The 18,978-nt window shown below is 36.8% G+C and overlaps 1 protein-coding gene across 2 annotated transcripts; it reads left to right on the top strand.

Moving 5' to 3' along the window:
* Nucleotides 1-336: 336 nt before the first annotated feature.
* LOC134611784 (bactericidal permeability-increasing protein-like) lies at nt 337-18,298 on the top strand. 2 transcript variants are annotated; one of them, XM_063456003.1, is made up of 15 exons: nt 337-516; nt 2,873-2,987; nt 4,432-4,560; nt 4,718-4,873; nt 7,071-7,134; nt 8,828-8,891; nt 10,504-10,595; nt 11,237-11,413; nt 12,285-12,344; nt 12,434-12,601; nt 13,201-13,268; nt 14,878-14,920; nt 15,664-15,727; nt 16,254-16,330; nt 16,930-18,298. In XM_063456003.1, exons 1-15 carry the CDS (start codon nt 405-407, stop codon nt 16,966-16,968), a joined length of 1,428 nt encoding a protein of 475 aa, XP_063312073.1. In that variant the 5' UTR covers nt 337-404; the 3' UTR covers nt 16,969-18,298. The 2 variants fall into 2 exon arrangements, with proteins under 2 accessions (XP_063312073.1, XP_063312074.1); XM_063456004.1 differs by having other exon boundaries at nt 16,269-16,330.
* Nucleotides 18,299-18,978: the final 680 nt, after the last annotated feature.

The following is an 18,978-nucleotide window of genomic DNA, read 5'->3' on the forward strand; positions in this document are numbered from 1 at the left end:
AACAGAGTTATTCACTAACGTGTGAATTATCAAGAATTCAATGTGCATTTGAAATTCTAGGCTAAAATTATTGCTGAATTAACTGGAGTATTTTTTCCGATTCAGCGATTTTGTTCTAAAACTTGAAGTTCACTCTGAAGTCAATTTGATCTCTCATTAACTCTCAATTAAGTGAATTAACCCCGTCAAATTCACTCTAGCATAGAAACGTACTCATTGGTCTGAAAGGGTTAACAGCACCTATTAAGTCTATTGGCAGTGCCTGTGGTAAGGGACAACCCTGCTGCTGTGTTTCTGATTGAACTTCCTCATTCTTTTTCCTTCCTTGTTCTGATTTCTCATTGCTTCACATATAAAAACACAGATTGCAGGTACCCCGGGACAGTGAGGGACAGGCTGAAGAAATGGCGAATCCCCATACATTGGCCCTTATGCTAGTACTGGCTCTGTGCCTGGCGGCAGACGCTGTCAATCCTGGGTTTGTGGTGAGACTCACACAGAAAGGGCTGGACTATGGTATGTTCCCTTGAAAGCAGGTTTATTAAGACTGTATTTTTTAGTTTTGCAGGGAGACAAGAATAAAATCACAGTATCTGTTGCTTTAATGCCACTGATACCGTTATTGTCAAAGCAAGCCTGCAGGGTTAATTATTCACAAGCTGTGCTCGCTATAGATAATTTGTATTTGTTTACAGCGTTATTTACTTAAGTGTGAACTGTCTTGAATACTGTCAGAAATTCAAAGTGGATTTTAAATTCTAGGCCACAATAGCCGACTTGGGAAAATTCTCCAAGTATTATGATCGCAGTTCAGTTATTTTAGTCTGAAATGTTAAATTCACTTTGAATTTCTGACAGTTTTACTCTTTTTTTTGTGCAGAAACCCTGATGTTGTCCTGGTTGATATCACCCCACGTCTGAGGCTGATGTCTACGCACACAGTTAGGGTTCCAAATATATGATGGACACTTCACTTGAAAAATGCCTTTTTGTTGCATTAAGAACTGATATGCAGTGGATGTCAATGTATTAATCACATTGCCTCCTTTGCAAAGTCTTCATGATTAATTAACCGATTTCCTTCCTGCAGCATAAGAATTCCGCATACTGTGCAGTGGGCAGCACTTGAAGCTCCCTGGAGTATCTATAAGTGCTATTTGCTCTGGAAACACTAATCACAAACTATGATCAATAGGTGGTGTGGAATGCAAAACGCTCTGTCAAAGCAAAGGGACTTTCCCTAAATATTTTGGAATATAAAAGGTGTTTTCCCATTTAAGAGTTACATTAAATGTAACACCAGTAGAACAACTCCTACATATGTGGGCATATTTGTATAGAAAACATTTTTATATCTAGTTTTCTACAAATTTGTGGCACAATTTATTAAATCTGTCAGGTTTTTTTCATCTGATGCTTTATTTTTTCACCCCCTTAACCGTCCCTTTTTTTTTTTTTTTTTTTTTTTTTTTTACATACGCCATTTTATCCTCGAAGGCCACAGATTTAGGAATTTTTTCCACCACTGTAAATTTGCAATTCTTCTGAAATGGAACTTCTGCAAAAACTAAGAGAATTGTAACTTTTTAGGGATCAGAACACTTTGATACATATTTTCCAAAGAGACCGGGGGTGGTATTCTTTTTAGAACCGCAATTATTTAATATGTTTATCATTATCCTGAGTTCATGGTGTGGTGTTGATGAATATAAATCTCAAGTTCATCATTTCGACCATAGTGTTGCTTGTGTCCAATTATTTGCATTTAGACTTATGGTAAATTATTGTCATCTCATCCATTGGTCACATGAAATTATCGTTTTATCTGTCACTCAAATTATTGTCCTGATTAGTTCAATAATTCATTTTTTAGACAAATAGACTACACCCACTTGTGAAATAATGGATCTAAAGTTCCTCAAAGGTTTGGAGGCAATCGATAAACTACGTAATGGTGGTGTGTTTTTTTGAGAAACACAAGCAGGTGCACAAATTTTATTTTTTTCCCCCAAAAATGAAATCAGAATGGGAAACTCAAGGCCAAGTTGTGAATATAGCCGTTAGAGAATATTTACAGATAACTTTTTTTTTTTTTCTTTTTTTTTTCCTTTTTTTTTTCTTTTTCTTGCGAAGGTTTTAGGACATGGATTGAATATGTGAAAATTGTGATTTATTGAATAACCCTGTCTGTTGTTATACAGACTTAATCGGCCTTGAGAATTAATTTAGGGTTAGGCCTAAGCCTAACATACGCTTATGGTAAGGACTGAGTAATGATGCTTTGATTTACTACAGCTATAATATAGATAGTGCGCAATTAATACTTTTAAGTCTATTCTGTGACACAATCCACATTAGTAACTAGATTTTGTGTCACGGTCAGCATTATATACACTCAAGTTTATGATGCAATTTGCGCAACAATGTTGCAACCTGCGTTTCCTAATATCTTTCTTTGCATTTGGTAAATTTCTGCTAAGTTTCAAATTTTTCACTACAATTTATTTAATTTAATTTTATTGCCATGTGTGAGCGGCAGCTTTTCTGGCAAACATTACAATTTAAATTAAAGATGAACTTGCTAATTTGAAAGACTAAACGTTTTTGATTAAATAAATATTTCAATTACCATAACCACTACAGCACGTTGTTGTCAAATCATACTTAACTTGTTTGACTACCTACTGCGGGATGGTGCCACTGCATGGCACCATAATCACTATAGTGGTGTTTGGAGTGTTCTTTAAAAATTTTGTTATTTATGCCATTATTACTATTATATAGCGCCATCAGATTCCATAGCGCTGTACACATTTAGCCAGCGAGATTATATGCTGCGATATTTTAGGCTTGCGCTCTCTCTCTCCTACAGCCCGCCAGGAAGGGATGACTGTTCTGCAGCAGCGACTTTCTAAGATTCACATGCCGGATTTCTCAGGATCAACGCACGTTAAACATCTTGGAAAAGTAAAGTACAGTTTTTATAGGTGAGCCGCTATCTCTCATTCAGTGACTATTCTGACATCTGCTGGAAAGACAATGAAATTGTGAACACGTTTACTACTACCAAGGAAATCAAATATTCACTTTTTGTACTTTAGGATAATGATCTGACTGTCTATACGTTCATAACAAACTGGATCTTTAACGTGTGTACCTGTCATATATTGGAAGAAAGTCCTCGCTTTCCTATAAAAATCAATACAGTATATAATGTGTATGGATGCACACAAAGAAGGCGTTAAAGTACAGTAGAAGATACATGACATAAGTGCCAAAAAGGCCTCAGTCCCAAATGTATGAAATCCCAGAAACGCTAAGTCATGAATGAGTTAAATATAGATATTTTTATTTTTTTTTTATGGAAAAAAACCCCAAATTTTTTACTTTCAATTATTTGTTTAGCGACGATTCGGCGACGTGATTGCAAAAATGAATAGCTTACTCATGTTGCCACATCAAGACTGATGATATAATTGTATTTAACAAGAAGAGCATTTAAAATAAATAAATAAATAAATAAATCACAGCCTGCCTGAGAATGATGGCCGTTTTAGTCCACAGTATCCTAAAGGCAGGGTCCCCCTAGCCCTACTTCCCAGAATACACTGGAGTACCCTAAATCATTACAGAATGGGGTAAAACAGCACTCTATCACACCCATCCATCCATCCTCCCTCCCCTGAAGGACAACCATAATTATAAAAGGTGCCATGCTATTTTTACCATGAAAACATTGGATCAAATAAAGATGCCCTTTTTAAAGTGAATCTTCTGTGGTTTACTGGTTCTTTGTGCAGCCAGTGAAGGATTTGTTTATAAAGAGTTAAACTAAGAAATGATTTGCACAAAGAAAAATATATAGATTTTATAATTTACAGTGCTTTCCACTGTGTACTTTGGTTAAAATTGAAAACTTAAAGTGAGAACGCAGATTAATAAATGTCGTTTTGGGGGGGGGGGGGGGTTTTAGTCCACTGTACGCATTACTTTTTCTTTCTCACTTCTGAATTTTGATAAATATCTTCATGCTTGCACTGGGTAATTGAGCTGAAAGATTGATGGAGTCTGAACGCGTGAATTACTTTTGATATTAGCAATGCTTTTATATTATTTTTTTTTTTTTAATGAATGAATTATTATGACTTTATTTTCTGCTTTATTGTAATTTTTTTTAATTGTGCTTTGTACTTTTTACATTTTTCATATGTTAATACTTTTCTTGATTGTTGTATTGAACAAGAATTTAATGATGTTGCATAGTAAAATGGTGCTTATTACTGCATTAACACTTGTAATTGAACCTGTTTGTAGAAGGCTGCTCTGATTTAATATTAGAAGATTGGATTTTAATCCAAGTGGATTCTGGTTAGATATTAAAACTGGCATTGATCATTGATTGACCGTAACTGTGTCAACATTCTTTTGCAGAATGAGTGTCCGTAGCTTCCAGTTGCCAAACTCGCAGATCAGCTTTGTTCCTGGTACTGGCCTGAAATTGACAATTTCCGGGGCTTTCATCCAGGTAGACGGAACGTGGAGAGTAAGCTACCACCATATGTAAGCAACGTTACCATACATTTCAATACCTTCAACATCAGTGAAACTTTACGTCTCCGGCTGCAACATGACCGTTAAATGTCCTTCCCTCATATGATCCATACAGAGTAATACACCTTGCTAAGTAACTTATTTCATTAATTTATCATGTGTCTAGATCTACCCATGGGGGATTTGATCTGAAGGTTGAGGGACTCAGTATCTCCGTAGGCTTAAAGTTGGGCAGTGATGGATCTGGAAGACCAACCATTGCCCCGTCTGATTGTAGCAACCACATCGGCGATGTCCACGTGCACATCTCTGGGAAGTTTGGGTAAGTTAACTTTTACTATCCATGCTCTGACTGTTGAAAATTGCATGGGGACATAGTACAATGGCCTTTCGCAAATTTAATTCTCCCTCTATATAGATAGAGGGGAAGTTTTATAAAACTAACTTTTTTTGTTTTGCTTTTTGCTTTAGTATTAAGAGCCCGTGGGTAGTACAATCAATAGTAGATATTCGGTGGTCACAGTGATTTTTAGATGGTGGTTCTAGAATTTTGCCCAAGGTTGCTGACTATATTATTTACCAATCTTCATTGTGCATTTGAAGAGCAGAATTTGTAATTGGAGTAAATGACGCTAAGGCTGCGTACATCTGCTCTTTACTGTTCATTAACTGCACATATATATATATATATATATATATATATATATATATATATATATATATATATATATATATATATATATATATATATATATATGACACAAGATACTTCCACCTCGATACATTGGACAATTGACCCAAAGACAACATTCAATGATATATATACTCTATCAAGAGATATTTGAAAGTAAGTCTACCATTAACATAAACTGTTTAGATACAGTAAAATAAAAATCATAAATCACAATAGCACAACTATAAGCACATCATTACTTCTAACACACAACTCAGCTGTTTGCAACTCAGCCTAGAACTGAGGCATCTCCTTTTGTTAGAACATGAACTGATGTGTTTTGGCATGCCCCAACAACTGTGCAAACAATCTAGCATGTAGAAACTTGAAACCTTAAGATGTTGCACAACAGACTGAAAGACAATCAAACAAGCTTTTCATTAACTCAGTAATAAGATATCCATTTAATGTGCTTTCGCATGAATTAAAAAATTCACAATGTCACTCACTAAAAATGCAGGGTGATTCTGAGTTCATTTCTGTATTCGAAGATATTTATAAATCACTAAGCAAATCTCATGGGATTAATTACCTGTTGACTTGTGCAATCGTACGGATTGGAGATAGGCAAGTTCAGACCGTACTTGGGTGAAATGTGTGTGAATGTACTTACCTTGTCAAGCTGGAGAAATTACCAAGATTGTAAGATTACAACTGAAAATGTAATTGTAAAATTCTGGATAAACAAACAAAGTTGTGACTATTATGGAGTTAGTCCAAATTTCAGGACTTTCTTCCTAAATTTTCCAATTAGATTTTCAATGTACTGCAATTTGATTTTTAGTTAATAATCTCCTATATGTTTCCAACCAGACGCACGTTTTCACATAAAACTAATTAGATGACGATTTGTGCATCTTGGTAGCAATTATCCTAATTAATTCCTGCTTCAATGTGTTCAACTATTTCTGTTCTATTGATCCGTGTGCTTCTGAATTTGATAAATGCACTCTTTTTATTTCCATAATTAATGTCCTGCCATCACTGGAGATAACAAAGCACTACATTTCTTTGTGCATATATATATATATAAATTGTAGATTGCCAAAACCTGAGCATTTGGATTTTTTCTATTACTAGACCTGTACATATTTTTTTATAGTCTACTTTACCTCCTTACAAATATCTAGAGGTTTTTCTTAATGATTATTATCATTTTAGTTTTTTATTTTAGTAGTGCCATGAATATCATTTTAAAAATCTCCAAATGCAGCAATTTCTGTCTGAAATAGCTACACAATGTACAAATGGAACAGGGTAGACCTAAAATGTACAGTTTCAAACCTCTCAACACTACTTAAAATTAACTAACCCAACAAAAAAAATTGAAACTTTGACATCACCATTATACTACTCTGTAATATGCCAAAGTATTCCAATATCGGGGAATCAGGCACTCATTTTAACATGGGAGAGAGGTCTTCTAGCTTCAGTCTTGATTGTAAACTCATTCAAGCAGGCTTTTCATTAAGTGTTAACTTTATGATAACACATGCGGGTGCTTCATTGATTTCTGTGATATCCCCATATTAAAACTGTGAAGGGCTGTGGAATATGTTGGCGCTATATGAATTCAGATAATAATAATTGTATTTGCCCCGTCATGGGATAAGGTATGCACAGGAGCTGAAAGTAGTCAGTTCCTGTAGCTCCTGCTAACGTTGTGCCTTGGGAGTTACTGTCCTCCATGCAATTACATCACTGAACGGTCAGTATTCACAGATGGAAGCGAAGCCTTTTTAATGATGGATCCCCTTTAAAACGTAATAATCTGATTCCATTACAGCTGGCTTGCAGACGTATTCCGCCACAGCATCGAGAAAGATTTAAGAAATGCCATTGAGAAGCAGGTACGTACATGTCAATTTTACTTTAAGGGGCGCACACCATTCAATAAACCGATTGTGGAGAACAATGCGGAATCGATCAACATGCTGAGCTTGCTGACGTTTTCGCCCATGATGTTCTGGGTTTCACAACCCGTAGCCTGGCCTAAAAGGCTGTGACTTGGTTTTCAGGCAGGAAGGGAGGATTCACAAGACAGAGTTCAAAGCTAACATTCTGCCAAATACTCACCAAACAAATATCCCAAACCACAAAGTGGATGCATCAGAGTGTGGTTTCCATTTTAACATGACGTAATTATTTTGGTGTATTTTAGGTTGAGATTGAGTAAGCGTTACTCCGAGCACCATGACCACTTCAGTGATTTGAGTTTAACCCATTTGCTGCTAGAGGTACCACTCCCCCTCCACCAGCGTCATTAGGGCGTCAGTGACAGCCAATAAGTTCTGGGCGGGCTAATGTCCGTTTTCTGCATATCTGTCATCAGCACACACAGCATACTTATGACAGGTGTCCACATAAGTTTGACCTTAATTTTATGCTGTGGTTTTCTCTGCATTCAATTTTGTTTTTTTAACTTTTGCTAAAATTTAAAAAATAAATAAATGATTAATCGCTTTCTGGAACATAACTCCACCCCGGCAGCCATGTCTCCTCTTTTTCGCAAAACCTCTTCTTAAAGGACCACTCTAGGCACCCAGACCACTTCAGCTTAATGAAGTGGTCTGGGTGCCAGGTCCAGCTAGGGTTAACCCATTTTTTATAAACATAGCAGTTTCAGAGAAACTGCTATGTTTATAAATGGGTTAATCCAGCCCTCAAATCCTCTAGTGGCTGTCTCATTGACAGCCGCTAGAGGCGCTTGCGTGATTCTCACTGAATCACAGTGAGAGCACGCAAGCGTCCATAGGAAAGCATTGATAATGCTTTCCTATGAGACCGGCTGAATGCGCGCGCAGCTCTTGCCGCGCGTGCACATTCAGCCGAATGGGAGGAGAGGAGGAGGATCGGAGGAGGAGAGGTCCCCGCCCGGCACTGGAGAAAGGTAAGTTTTAACCCCTTTCCTCTCCCCAGAGCCCGGCAGGAGGGGGTCCCTGAGGGTGGGGAGTATGTTTTCCTGGCACTATAGTGGTCCTTTAAACGGAAGGTAAACCGTTGTAAGTTGTGCTGTTATACGAAGTGAGCCTGGATTGTACTTTTTAATCAACAGACTGTTATGTCTGTACAGCCCATCACTGGTCCTTAAAATATAATATATATAAACTGTAGTTGGTCAGATACCCGTAAAGTCTGACCCAACATGTCTGCTCATCCAGGAAAAAAAGATACATTTTCTCACAAATCACTACACATAATTTAAGACTTTCATTAAGTACAATGAACTTTTAAAATAATGTGAAGTGAAAAGTTGACGACAGTTGTCCTTTAACCCCTTAAGGACACATGACATGTGTGACATGTCATGATTACCTTTTATTGCAGAAGTTTGGTCCTTAAGGGGTTAAGTCCCAACATTGCAAACCATTTGCCCCCAGGGAATTGTTCAGAAAATACTTTTGTTAATTCAAAGTATCTTGCAGTAAATAGAGTGAATTTAAAAACAATGCAATACAGTCTTGAAACATTACATTTGGACTTCAGACTCACTAAGTACATAAACCGTGTGTCATGTTCGATTTTTATGTATTGTTTATCTAGATCTGCCCCATTGTGAGTGACTCTATCACTAGCAAACTTGAACCACTTCTTCAAACCTTACCAGGTAAATTGATAACCTACAGACAATGTACAAAATAAATATAGTGTCTAGCAAAAGGGAGAACTTATTAGTTGAGCAAATTAGTTCTACCAAAATTATACAATCGCAACTGATATTTGAATGCATCTATATTATTGTTGACACTGAATTCAGATTCATTCAGGTAGGACAGAAAAGAGCCACAGTGAGGTTGTAATCAGTAAGTGAATTTGTCATGTGGAAACCTACAGGTTAAGATGTTTTTTTTTTTTTTTTTTTTTTTTTATCGCCTGCTCTGTAAATGGAACTTTAATCACACACACAGGAGGCTCCTACAAGCTCTAGCAGGCTATTAACGGAGCAGAAGATATGAAATTCTAAATTAAAGATACTGTGCGATAAAGCAAGTGTAAACATTAGAGCTCACTTTACAGGAAGTGTTTAGGGAGGCTGTGTAAGTCACATGCAGGGAAGGTGTGACTAGGGCTGTATAAACACTTTAACTCCTAAATGGTAGATAATTGAGCATTGAGACTGCAGAGGCATGATCTATACACCAAAACTGCTTCATTACGCTAAATTTGTTTTAGTGACTATAGTGTCCCTTTAAATATGCAATGCTTGTACAAAATGCATATTCAAAGGGAGGACTGTCAAGGGGCCACTAGTATAGAAAGGCGTGTGGGCTACTGCCTCACAGCACAGTGTGTTTTGTTATTATTGTATGCTAGTTGTTGCAGCATTAATATAAAATTAGGAATTTGGAGTGTGATGAGACAATGTGCTGGTTTGGCCTCTAATTGGGCTATATGTTTGTAGTTGACCCCAGCCCAAATGTTGCCAACCCTTAACTGACGTAAGCTACAGAATTCAGTTTTTAGTCTACATTCTAACCTGTTAAGGAGATTGAGCAATTTATTCACTGATGCAAGAATTGTAGAAAATTGTATAAGGAACTGCAACTTATATGCCAAAATAACCAAATTTGGTAAAAAAAAACTCCACCTTGGATATTGAAGCCTAGCATTGTCGGTTTTCTTCTTAATTCTCCACAGTTCTTGACATAGTGAATACATTAATATGTTTATTACTGTCACATAATTAATAATGAAGTTGCTATATTATGTCTCTCCCCCCTCTTGTTGCATGTACTGTAGTAGATCATTGGGTAAGTCATTATTACAGAGACTAGTAATGGTTTAATTAATGTTGGCCATTCAGCTTTATCAGCTTCATGATTAAGGCATTTAAATATACAGCCCAATTAATGGCTTGTTTGAATGTTGTAAATCCATTTTCTCTTTTTAAAAAAAAAAAAAAAAAAAACTTGCTTATATCAAGAAATATCCATTACAAACAGACTTTTAAATGATTAAACTTCTAAGAAACTGTAATAAGATGGAATGATTATCATTACATTTTAAATAATTAGAAGCTCTCAATCTATGAGCGTAGTGGCTCGGATACCACCCAAGCACAGAGAAGCTAATTTAGTTAACTGCTTAATCGAATAATACAATGAATTTTATATCAAAAAGGAACACTTAGAATCATAATTAGAAAAATCCAATGGGCACACACTACTTGTGATTCATGACTAGAATTAATTATCTCTTTATATAATTGTTCTCTACAGTTACAGCAAAGATTGACAAGGTAGCCGCCATTGATTACTCCCTGACGGGACCTCCACCGGTGACTGCTGACTTTGTGGACGTGCAACTAAAGGTTTGGTAGCTTTAATAAATTCCCTCCCCCCCTCCCCACTTTGGCAAATTCCATGGACCCCTTAAAAGGATATTAAAATTGGAACCATAAGGCCATTCTGGGGCGAAACGTCAGTCTATGTGTGACCGTAAACTACTTTTGATTTAACTTGGTTGACTAGCCCTTCATATGTAATAATAGAACATTAAAACACAATTATGTGTTCTTTGATCTCGTAAGGTAGGTTGGATTTGGCGGTTCCTTAACATTCCTCCGTTCCAGAGATATCCCAAAGAGACACTGGCAAGCTCTTGAAATAAAGTTTTAATTGGTTCCCGTGCTTGGTTTTTGTTATTTGTAGTCTTTCCTTTATTGGTGCAATGTATGCACATTAGGAAAAAGCAAATGTACAGAAAGCCTTTTCTTGAAGAGTGTTGGATTGGCACCATGGTACTCTATTTCTTGAAAACTGTGCTCGGGAGCTTGCAATTATTTAATTTTGGTTAGACCAAAGTTTACCCCCTTCCTTTCCTTGATCTATCTCCATAGATGGAATAATAGCCCTGCTAGCAATATACAAAAACACAAGGACTCCTGTTAAAGAATAGAATTCATAATTTAGCACCTGATCTTGACAGATTCTATTTTTTTGGTTTCGACAGGGAGAATTTTTTATCTTCGCAAATCGGACTACTCCTCCTTTCTCCCCACCTGCACTGTCCTTACCAGTGGATCACAGCCTGATGGTTTACTTTGGAGTGTCCGATTATTTGTTTAACACCGCTGGCTACGTCTACCAGTCAGCTGGCAAGCTCACCTTTACAGTCACCGATGATATGGTACGAGGAATGGTGGTGTGGTGGTCACATGGAGAGTCTGTGATTAATTTTTTTTTTTTTTTTTTTTAAATAACAGAACTAATATCTATACTAATATTTGGCAATACATTGGATGTGAAATGCATTGTCATCAATATATGTAATGATGTAATTAAATCTAAACCGCTCTCATTTTTGGATAAGGGGACATTGCAAACTATCCATGCAATTTTTTTGGGCAGAGGAAACTCCACATCAGTTTTACATCCAATTCATTCCTAAGAATTGATTCTTCCCAGCCTTGATTTAAAGAAAAAAAAATGTAATCTAATGAATTTGAAAACAAATGACAAAATTATGCCATAAAAACACTAATTTGGGAAAAAAAATTTAATTCCAACTTGATTATAATTACAGCCAAATTTGCTAGTTAGGCATTTGGTGAATTGTCTCCAGTTGCCTAAAGATAGGATCACTTATCAGTATATTAATATTTCTTAAACTAAACAGTTATGGTGTTTATAGGTTAATCTATATGAAAATATACATATGAAAGTTAATTTTCATGATTTTTGTTTGTTGGATGCCAGTACTTCAACCTAAATGCAACTGATGGAGTTTCATCAGGGAAAAATAACACACCGTATAGTCTCCATGTTATATCAGAGCAGAATTAGACAGAGAGTGACCTTAGGTGGACACCTTGGGTCCAGGTGTTGGATAGGGGGCCCTGAAACAATGAATGTGCTTGACCCCATTTACCATCCCTTTAAAAAGAAGAGTCCCAGACTAGTAACCTGCCTAGGGAATCTTGATCCTTCTGTTTTAACCTAACATTCTTACTGCTAATTCTACTTTCAAATGTATAAACCTGAACATTCTTCAACTATAGATCCCAAAGGACTTCAGTATTCGCCTAAACACTTCATCCTTTGGGACACTTGTACCCCAGGTAAGAGAATACTCTGAATGAAATGATCTTAATTATTTAAACCTATATGGCAGTGCTACTTCCTCAATTTTATATGGATTGATTTACAGATATCAAAAATGTACCCGAATATGCTCATGAAGCTGGTGATCTCATCGGTCTCTGCTCCATATTTGACCATAAAGCCTGGAAACGTGACCATTTCACCTGTGATGGATCTCAAAGCCTATGCCATTCTACCCAACAGCAGCCTGGCATCTCTGTTTGATCTAAAACTGGTTGGTTATTAGCGTTTTAAGTTTACCTATACAAATCTGCTTAAATCATTAGGTTTTCTTCTAGAGCAAAGGTTGCTGAAGATGACCTTTGCAGGATTTTTTTGGTAGTATTGCTCTCAACTCGAGGCTCTTCAGTAGACCAGGATTTAGGAATTTCCCTTAAGATTGAGTTGGGAACCACTGATGCATACATATTTTTACGAAGGGTTGGGTTGTTAACCTCACAACTAGAACGCTGTTAGAGATAACAGCCACAACAAAGTCTTTCATCATTTATAGATTATATTTTGATATGATTCCACAAAACTACCAATACTCCAACTTTACTCCAGGAAATGAAGATCATACTGGGCTCAAAATTCCGGTAACATATCTATTTCTTGGATTAAATTCTAGTGGCCATATCTTCTCTTTGTAGTCCACCTCTGATTGCAATTTCAATTCACTATTATAGGGTCTTATATATTCTAGTTAGTAGATCTAACAAACAACTACAATAAGGTTCCTTTTGCACAATTACGTAGGGCTGATTTTCTAAACTATTGTATCTACCTGCTTACATTTTGATACGTAGTGCTATTGGTATATCTTCTTTTCAGACCACCACTGCTGTGGTGAAGATAGGTGTAACTTCAGGCAGAATTGTTGGTACTTTGGATCTTAGCAGGTAAGTTCGTGAAAGGCTATTGTGGTTTAACCTGGTTCCTCCATTAACCAGTGGTATGAAAAGAAAAAAAGAAAAATGCATCTTCAATGATCCTTTTTTTAATGTATAACCAATAGAGAATTTTGGATTTTAAGGAAGACCGTGGAGTGCAGCCTTCATTGTGGAATTTACATCTTCAATGTTGGCTATAGAAAACTGTGAGTAATTCTGTGAGGAATAATTTATAGAATTTATGAACTACATCTTGGGATTACACAGACTGTAAATGTGGTTGCTACGGCTCCTCCGGTAGGAGAGGGGTTACTGCCGTACAGGACGTTCCCTTACCGAATACAGAGGTAGCCACTGAGCGCTCCAAACTGCCGAACAGCGATCATACGGTTCCCTAATTCCCATAAGCAGCCGAACAGCAATCATCACGAATCCGCTATTCTCCCAATACAGACGAACAAGCGTACTCCATACGAATAATCCCCCCCAATGACGAGACAAAGCTCCGTGTTGAGGGTCAGCAGGAATCTGGTTTAATGAGGGCTACATGCCTGGCTTTTATGCAGATCTCCCACCTGGTGGACACTCCCCTAGGGGACCAGATGGGAGACTGTGACAAGGACATTACAGTAGCCAATCACAGGGTACACACTTAGCCATTCCCCTTTTGTTACCCAGCACCCTCTGCTTTGCCCAGGGAGATAATTGTGAAGTAATTCAATTATCTCCCAGGACAGAGCCTAAACACCATTTTATATGAACATAACAAAAAGACATAAAAATAAATAACTAACATTTTCCAACATAATACCGGCATTCCACAGGTCCCCAGATAGCTAGGATCTGAGCGCACAAAAGTGCCGAATAGCGCACAGTCCAATCGCTGTGGAGCCAAAGAGTTCACAAAGTCAGTTTTCATACGAATGAGCTCCACGGTATGTCTATTTGGGGTATGGCATATTTCATGAACAAAATACCGAACACAGGGCCGTTCGTGACTTTCTACCGAACAAGAAGGGAGGTTGACGGCTGTAGCGGTGTTCATGCCAAAAAGTATCCGTTTTGAGTTCCATGAATTAGGTGTCGAACACTGCTGTGGGTTCGTGGATTTAAAATGGCCGCGACCTCGTGGTCTGTATACGAATGGCGACCACCCAACTACTGTATCAATTTTAGAGGTGTCTGCGGTTAACCTCAACGTTCTAATGGGGCCAAGAGGTTAACCAGCAGCACACTTCTCTACTGGGTGGTCGGCCGTTCGGTAGTTTTATTCGGTACATAAAAAGGGAACAGCATAGAGTCCATGTGAACGGAGAAACACGAATACAACTAACGAATTAATAAAAAGGGTTACTCCAGTCCAAGACAGAGGGATCTGTCACAGTGGTCTTAACAATATTAAGGGCTGCTGGTCTTTACAATACATACTGAGATTATTCAGATTGTGTTATTTTTTTTTTTTTTTTTACACAAGCTTCTTTGTTTCATAATATTAAAGGAAAAAATACATATGTACACAGTAAAAACTGTAAATAATTCCTATACATGCCCAATAAAGGTTTTTCACTGACTTTTTATGTGACCTCTACTAATCAGCTTTACTTTGTATTAACACTAGGGTTCAAATGGAGCTGATAGCTTCTGATGTGGGACCGTTCTCTGTAAGTATTCGGCGCTAGTAAAGTGTGGGGTCCATTTCTTCAGTATTACGTTTTGGCAATAATGTTAATTTATAAAAGTAACAAATAGGTTGGGGAATTTTACTAAATTGATATTGCGTCACTTTTGTAATTATTTATACATTTGGTTCACAGAATAGCCATAGTAAAATGGCAATAATGCAATAATATGCAGAAATTATAGCCACTGTTATCTGAGCATTCCATCAATTTGTACTCAAAGACTCCTCGTGTTATACCGTCATGCAGTGCATTCCATGTTATACCGTCATGTGGTGCATGGCTCGTAAGTAGAACTACAGAAATGAGAGCTCTCAGAACTTCTTTAATTAAATATTCATGTTACAAATAGTCAACATTTCATTTGACTTGGGACTATTCTCAAGGTATATATCTATATATAAATTATTAGGGTGCGTTTATAACTTATATTTAAAATGTGTTAACCACACAAGAATATAAACTACAGTACAAGCTTTGTGGGGAAATAATAAGTAAACATAGTAAAAAATAACATAAAAATCAAGGTGATACAAACCAATAGTTAACTTTTCAGCAAAGGCCAGTAGGAGGCAGCATAGCACAATCTAAATACAAATGTATAATAGGCAAAACACGAACTAGATGCCATTTACAAAAATGTAAACCTCTCGTTTAGACACAATTATATAAAATGTTAACCCTTTAACTCTCAATTTACAGTAATGTCTTTTTGTGTGTTTTAGGTGGCATTATTAAATGTGGCTGTGAATTATTACATCTCACACATCGTCCTACCCCAGGTTAATGGTATGTAGAGAGTATTATGCAAAGGGTATAAATGAGTGCAAACGTAAACAAGAAAGGCTATTCCTTAAACCAGGAAATTCATAAAACTGACTAACTTTTTAGGTCAAATTCTTCTATTTTATAAGCTCAGCTGATTTGCCTTAATTTTTTTTTAATTACTTTAATTCTCTTGATTTAGTGACGAAACCCAAAAAGTGTGTAATACATATTTAGTCAATAACACCCCTACTTTCAAAAAATAATAAATACAAACCGGAATCCCAGTGAGTATGGTGATAATGTCAGTCCAGGAAGTATTTGAACCTTCTCCTTCCATTTCCCAGTCTACTTCTTGTTTTCAATTTAGTGGTCTGTTATGTTTGTGGTCAAATAGTCTACAAGCACATAGGTGTCCACCATAGATACAGCTGAGTCATGTTACCAGATAAATTAAATATCATTTTTATCACTTCTACTAATTTAGTATAAGCATTATATGTTTGTGGTCTTTGAACATACTATAATTCTCATTTAATCTTCCCTCCAGCAATCCTGACCAAAGGATACCCATTGCCATTGCTGGATCACGTGCAGCTCACGGACGTTGTCCTACAACAGAGTCAGGTTAGTTCATGGTTTTTCTTGATGATGAACACCCACAACCCAACACTGTTTAACCTGAAACTACAGTTGTCTGGATATGAAAATGTTCAACATTATTGTGTGGACTAGATAAAGTTCCTGTTAATGTACACCCCGTCGCATAAGTCCTATCTAGATCGATGCATTCGGACATAGAATAACAGCAATTTTATTCATGCACAGCAGTTAAAAAGGACTTGTACACAAGCCTTGAGTTCCACTGTTCCATCACATGTCTATTGTTTTATTATGCTGTTGGCTGTACATTTCACGATAACAAGAACAATAATAATTGTGTTGATATTGTCTTTCTATTTAACCAGAAAGGAAAAGGTAGGCAGCTCAACAAGAAATGCTTTGTGCACAATAAGGAGCTACCGTGCAGGTTTATTTGAAGAACACAGATGTGCACACAGTATTTTTAGTTGCGTTGCCTTCCTTTCTTTTTGATTTCCTTTGGTATATACCCTTGCCTATGCCACAAGGGCTGGACAGAGGTACAGCTTTTCTCTAAACAAACCTTTTCATGTTTTATTCCTGACCTCAATATACACCGTGGCCACATGTGTCTTTCTTTTCAGGACTTCCTTCTTTTTGGGGCTAATGTACATTACAACTAAATAATGGACAGCAACCAACCAAGCTCAGAATAGGACTCGATATGGACAAGATCTGAAGATCTCTTCTGATGTTTTGGCTGAAATTGGCTTAACCAAGACTGGAGTGTTAACCAGTGTGTACATTTTAACATATAGAAATGTATGAAATAACATTAAAATATTTTTATGGAGAGGACACAATCATGCATTATGCACATTGTATGCAAGTCCAAATATGATGTACATTTAACCTATTTTACTTGGCTTATAAAACATTTTTCAGAAATATCCAAATTATGAGCTGCAACTCTTAATGCATCATTTAATCTCCTCTCAATGTTCTGCAATTTACAAGCCGTAGAACCTACACCATCTTCAAGCAATGCTGGATTAGGGACTTCATGTGTCTGGCATTGAAAATTAAGCTAGACCTAAATATACCATTTGAGTATCTGGTCTCATGCACCTGACTTTCATTTTAAGCATATAATATCCACCTTCATAAGCAGGAGGAATTTGCTTAAAAAAACAAGGGTTCAAAGTGGTCACAGCCTGTCTTATGGGTCATGGTGCACAAGGAATCCATACTATGGATATTCTTGGAGCATGGATAGGCCATTCCTATGTGCATTTGGCCCCTCCAGTTCTTAATCAGGACACACATCAGGCAGATCAGTATATAGAATACTAAAGCTATCTTTGGTACTATTAAATTTTGTGGACAGTGTTTACCATGATGCTCTACTAGGTCAATTCCTATGATGCTAAGTTAGGCCAATGAATATTTGGTGCCTTCTTGGCCAAACACATTAATAATGTACCCAGCATTTCAGGACAGTAGTCAAAGATTAAAAAAACACAACAATCAGGCAGCTAAGGTATATTGTAATTCATGAGCCTAGAGCTTCAGCTCCAATAGTTTCTGTTAATCTAATCTAGCACTGGCTTCAGGTCACCATCTAGATCATGGGTCCTCAAACTCCGGCCCCCCAGATGTTGCTGAACGACAACTCCCATGATTCTTTTGAATTACATAGCCAGAAAATCATGGGAGTTGTAGTTCAGCAACATCTGTGGGGCCGGAGTTTGAGGACCCATGCTCTAGCTTCTCGCACTGATGGACTTGATAAAATGAGTACCGCTGAGATGGGTTATCGCATCTATGACTCAGGAAATACATTAAAATGAGTACAAATTTGTAAGCATCCATTACAATTCTCACTTTCAATACTAGTGTTACAATAAGGCAGCTAGACCTGCTTATGGAGTAACCTTCCAGAAAACATCACATGTATCACAGTTCCAAAATCTTCACATTATTTTTTTTCTCACTTTATAAAATCAAAATGTAACCAGCAATGAACATTTTATTGTGTGCTGTTATCCTGTTTGTCTTCTCTGTCTCTATCATTACTTTGTGTTGTTGCTCTTCAGAATGTTCTTGAAAACGAGAAATTCTTGATAAATTGTTATCTTGTTAAATAAATAAAGAGGTACCATCTTAATGTTTTAATCTTGTGTGAAAAATGAAAGCAGGATCATTTGTTAAAATGTTGGTCAATTTAGATTTATTTGTGTATGATTTTTGTTCAATTTTGTATGTGTGTATAGTCTGTAAACATCAATTTGGGATTTTTATGTATTAATCTTTGTGATAAAATAAAGTTTTCTACATCAAGCTTTAGAATCTATCTGCTTTTAACAAAATGTTTTATCAGACGCTTTTCCAAATACATTGAAAAACAGATGTTCTCTAAGAAAATTGCAATAGCTGTCAGCGGTGGATAGGGCAAAGACGACAGAGCAGCTAACACTGTTAAATCCAGAGTAAGAGAGATGCAGAGAGAGTGAGGGGAAAGGAGGGAAAAATAAATGAGTAAAGGGAACAAGAGGGTACAGGAGATGGTAGAATACACAAACTGTCATGCCTAGCTGACTAAGTTCCATGTCCTGAATCCAGAGGGGAGGTCTAGGACAGTGAGGTCTGGAATTCTGGAAAATATCAATATTTGGACTATCTAACTCACCAAT

Source organism: Pelobates fuscus, chromosome 5, assembly GCF_036172605.1.
Source record: "Pelobates fuscus isolate aPelFus1 chromosome 5, aPelFus1.pri, whole genome shotgun sequence".
Taxonomy (NCBI): domain Eukaryota; kingdom Metazoa; phylum Chordata; class Amphibia; order Anura; family Pelobatidae; genus Pelobates; species Pelobates fuscus.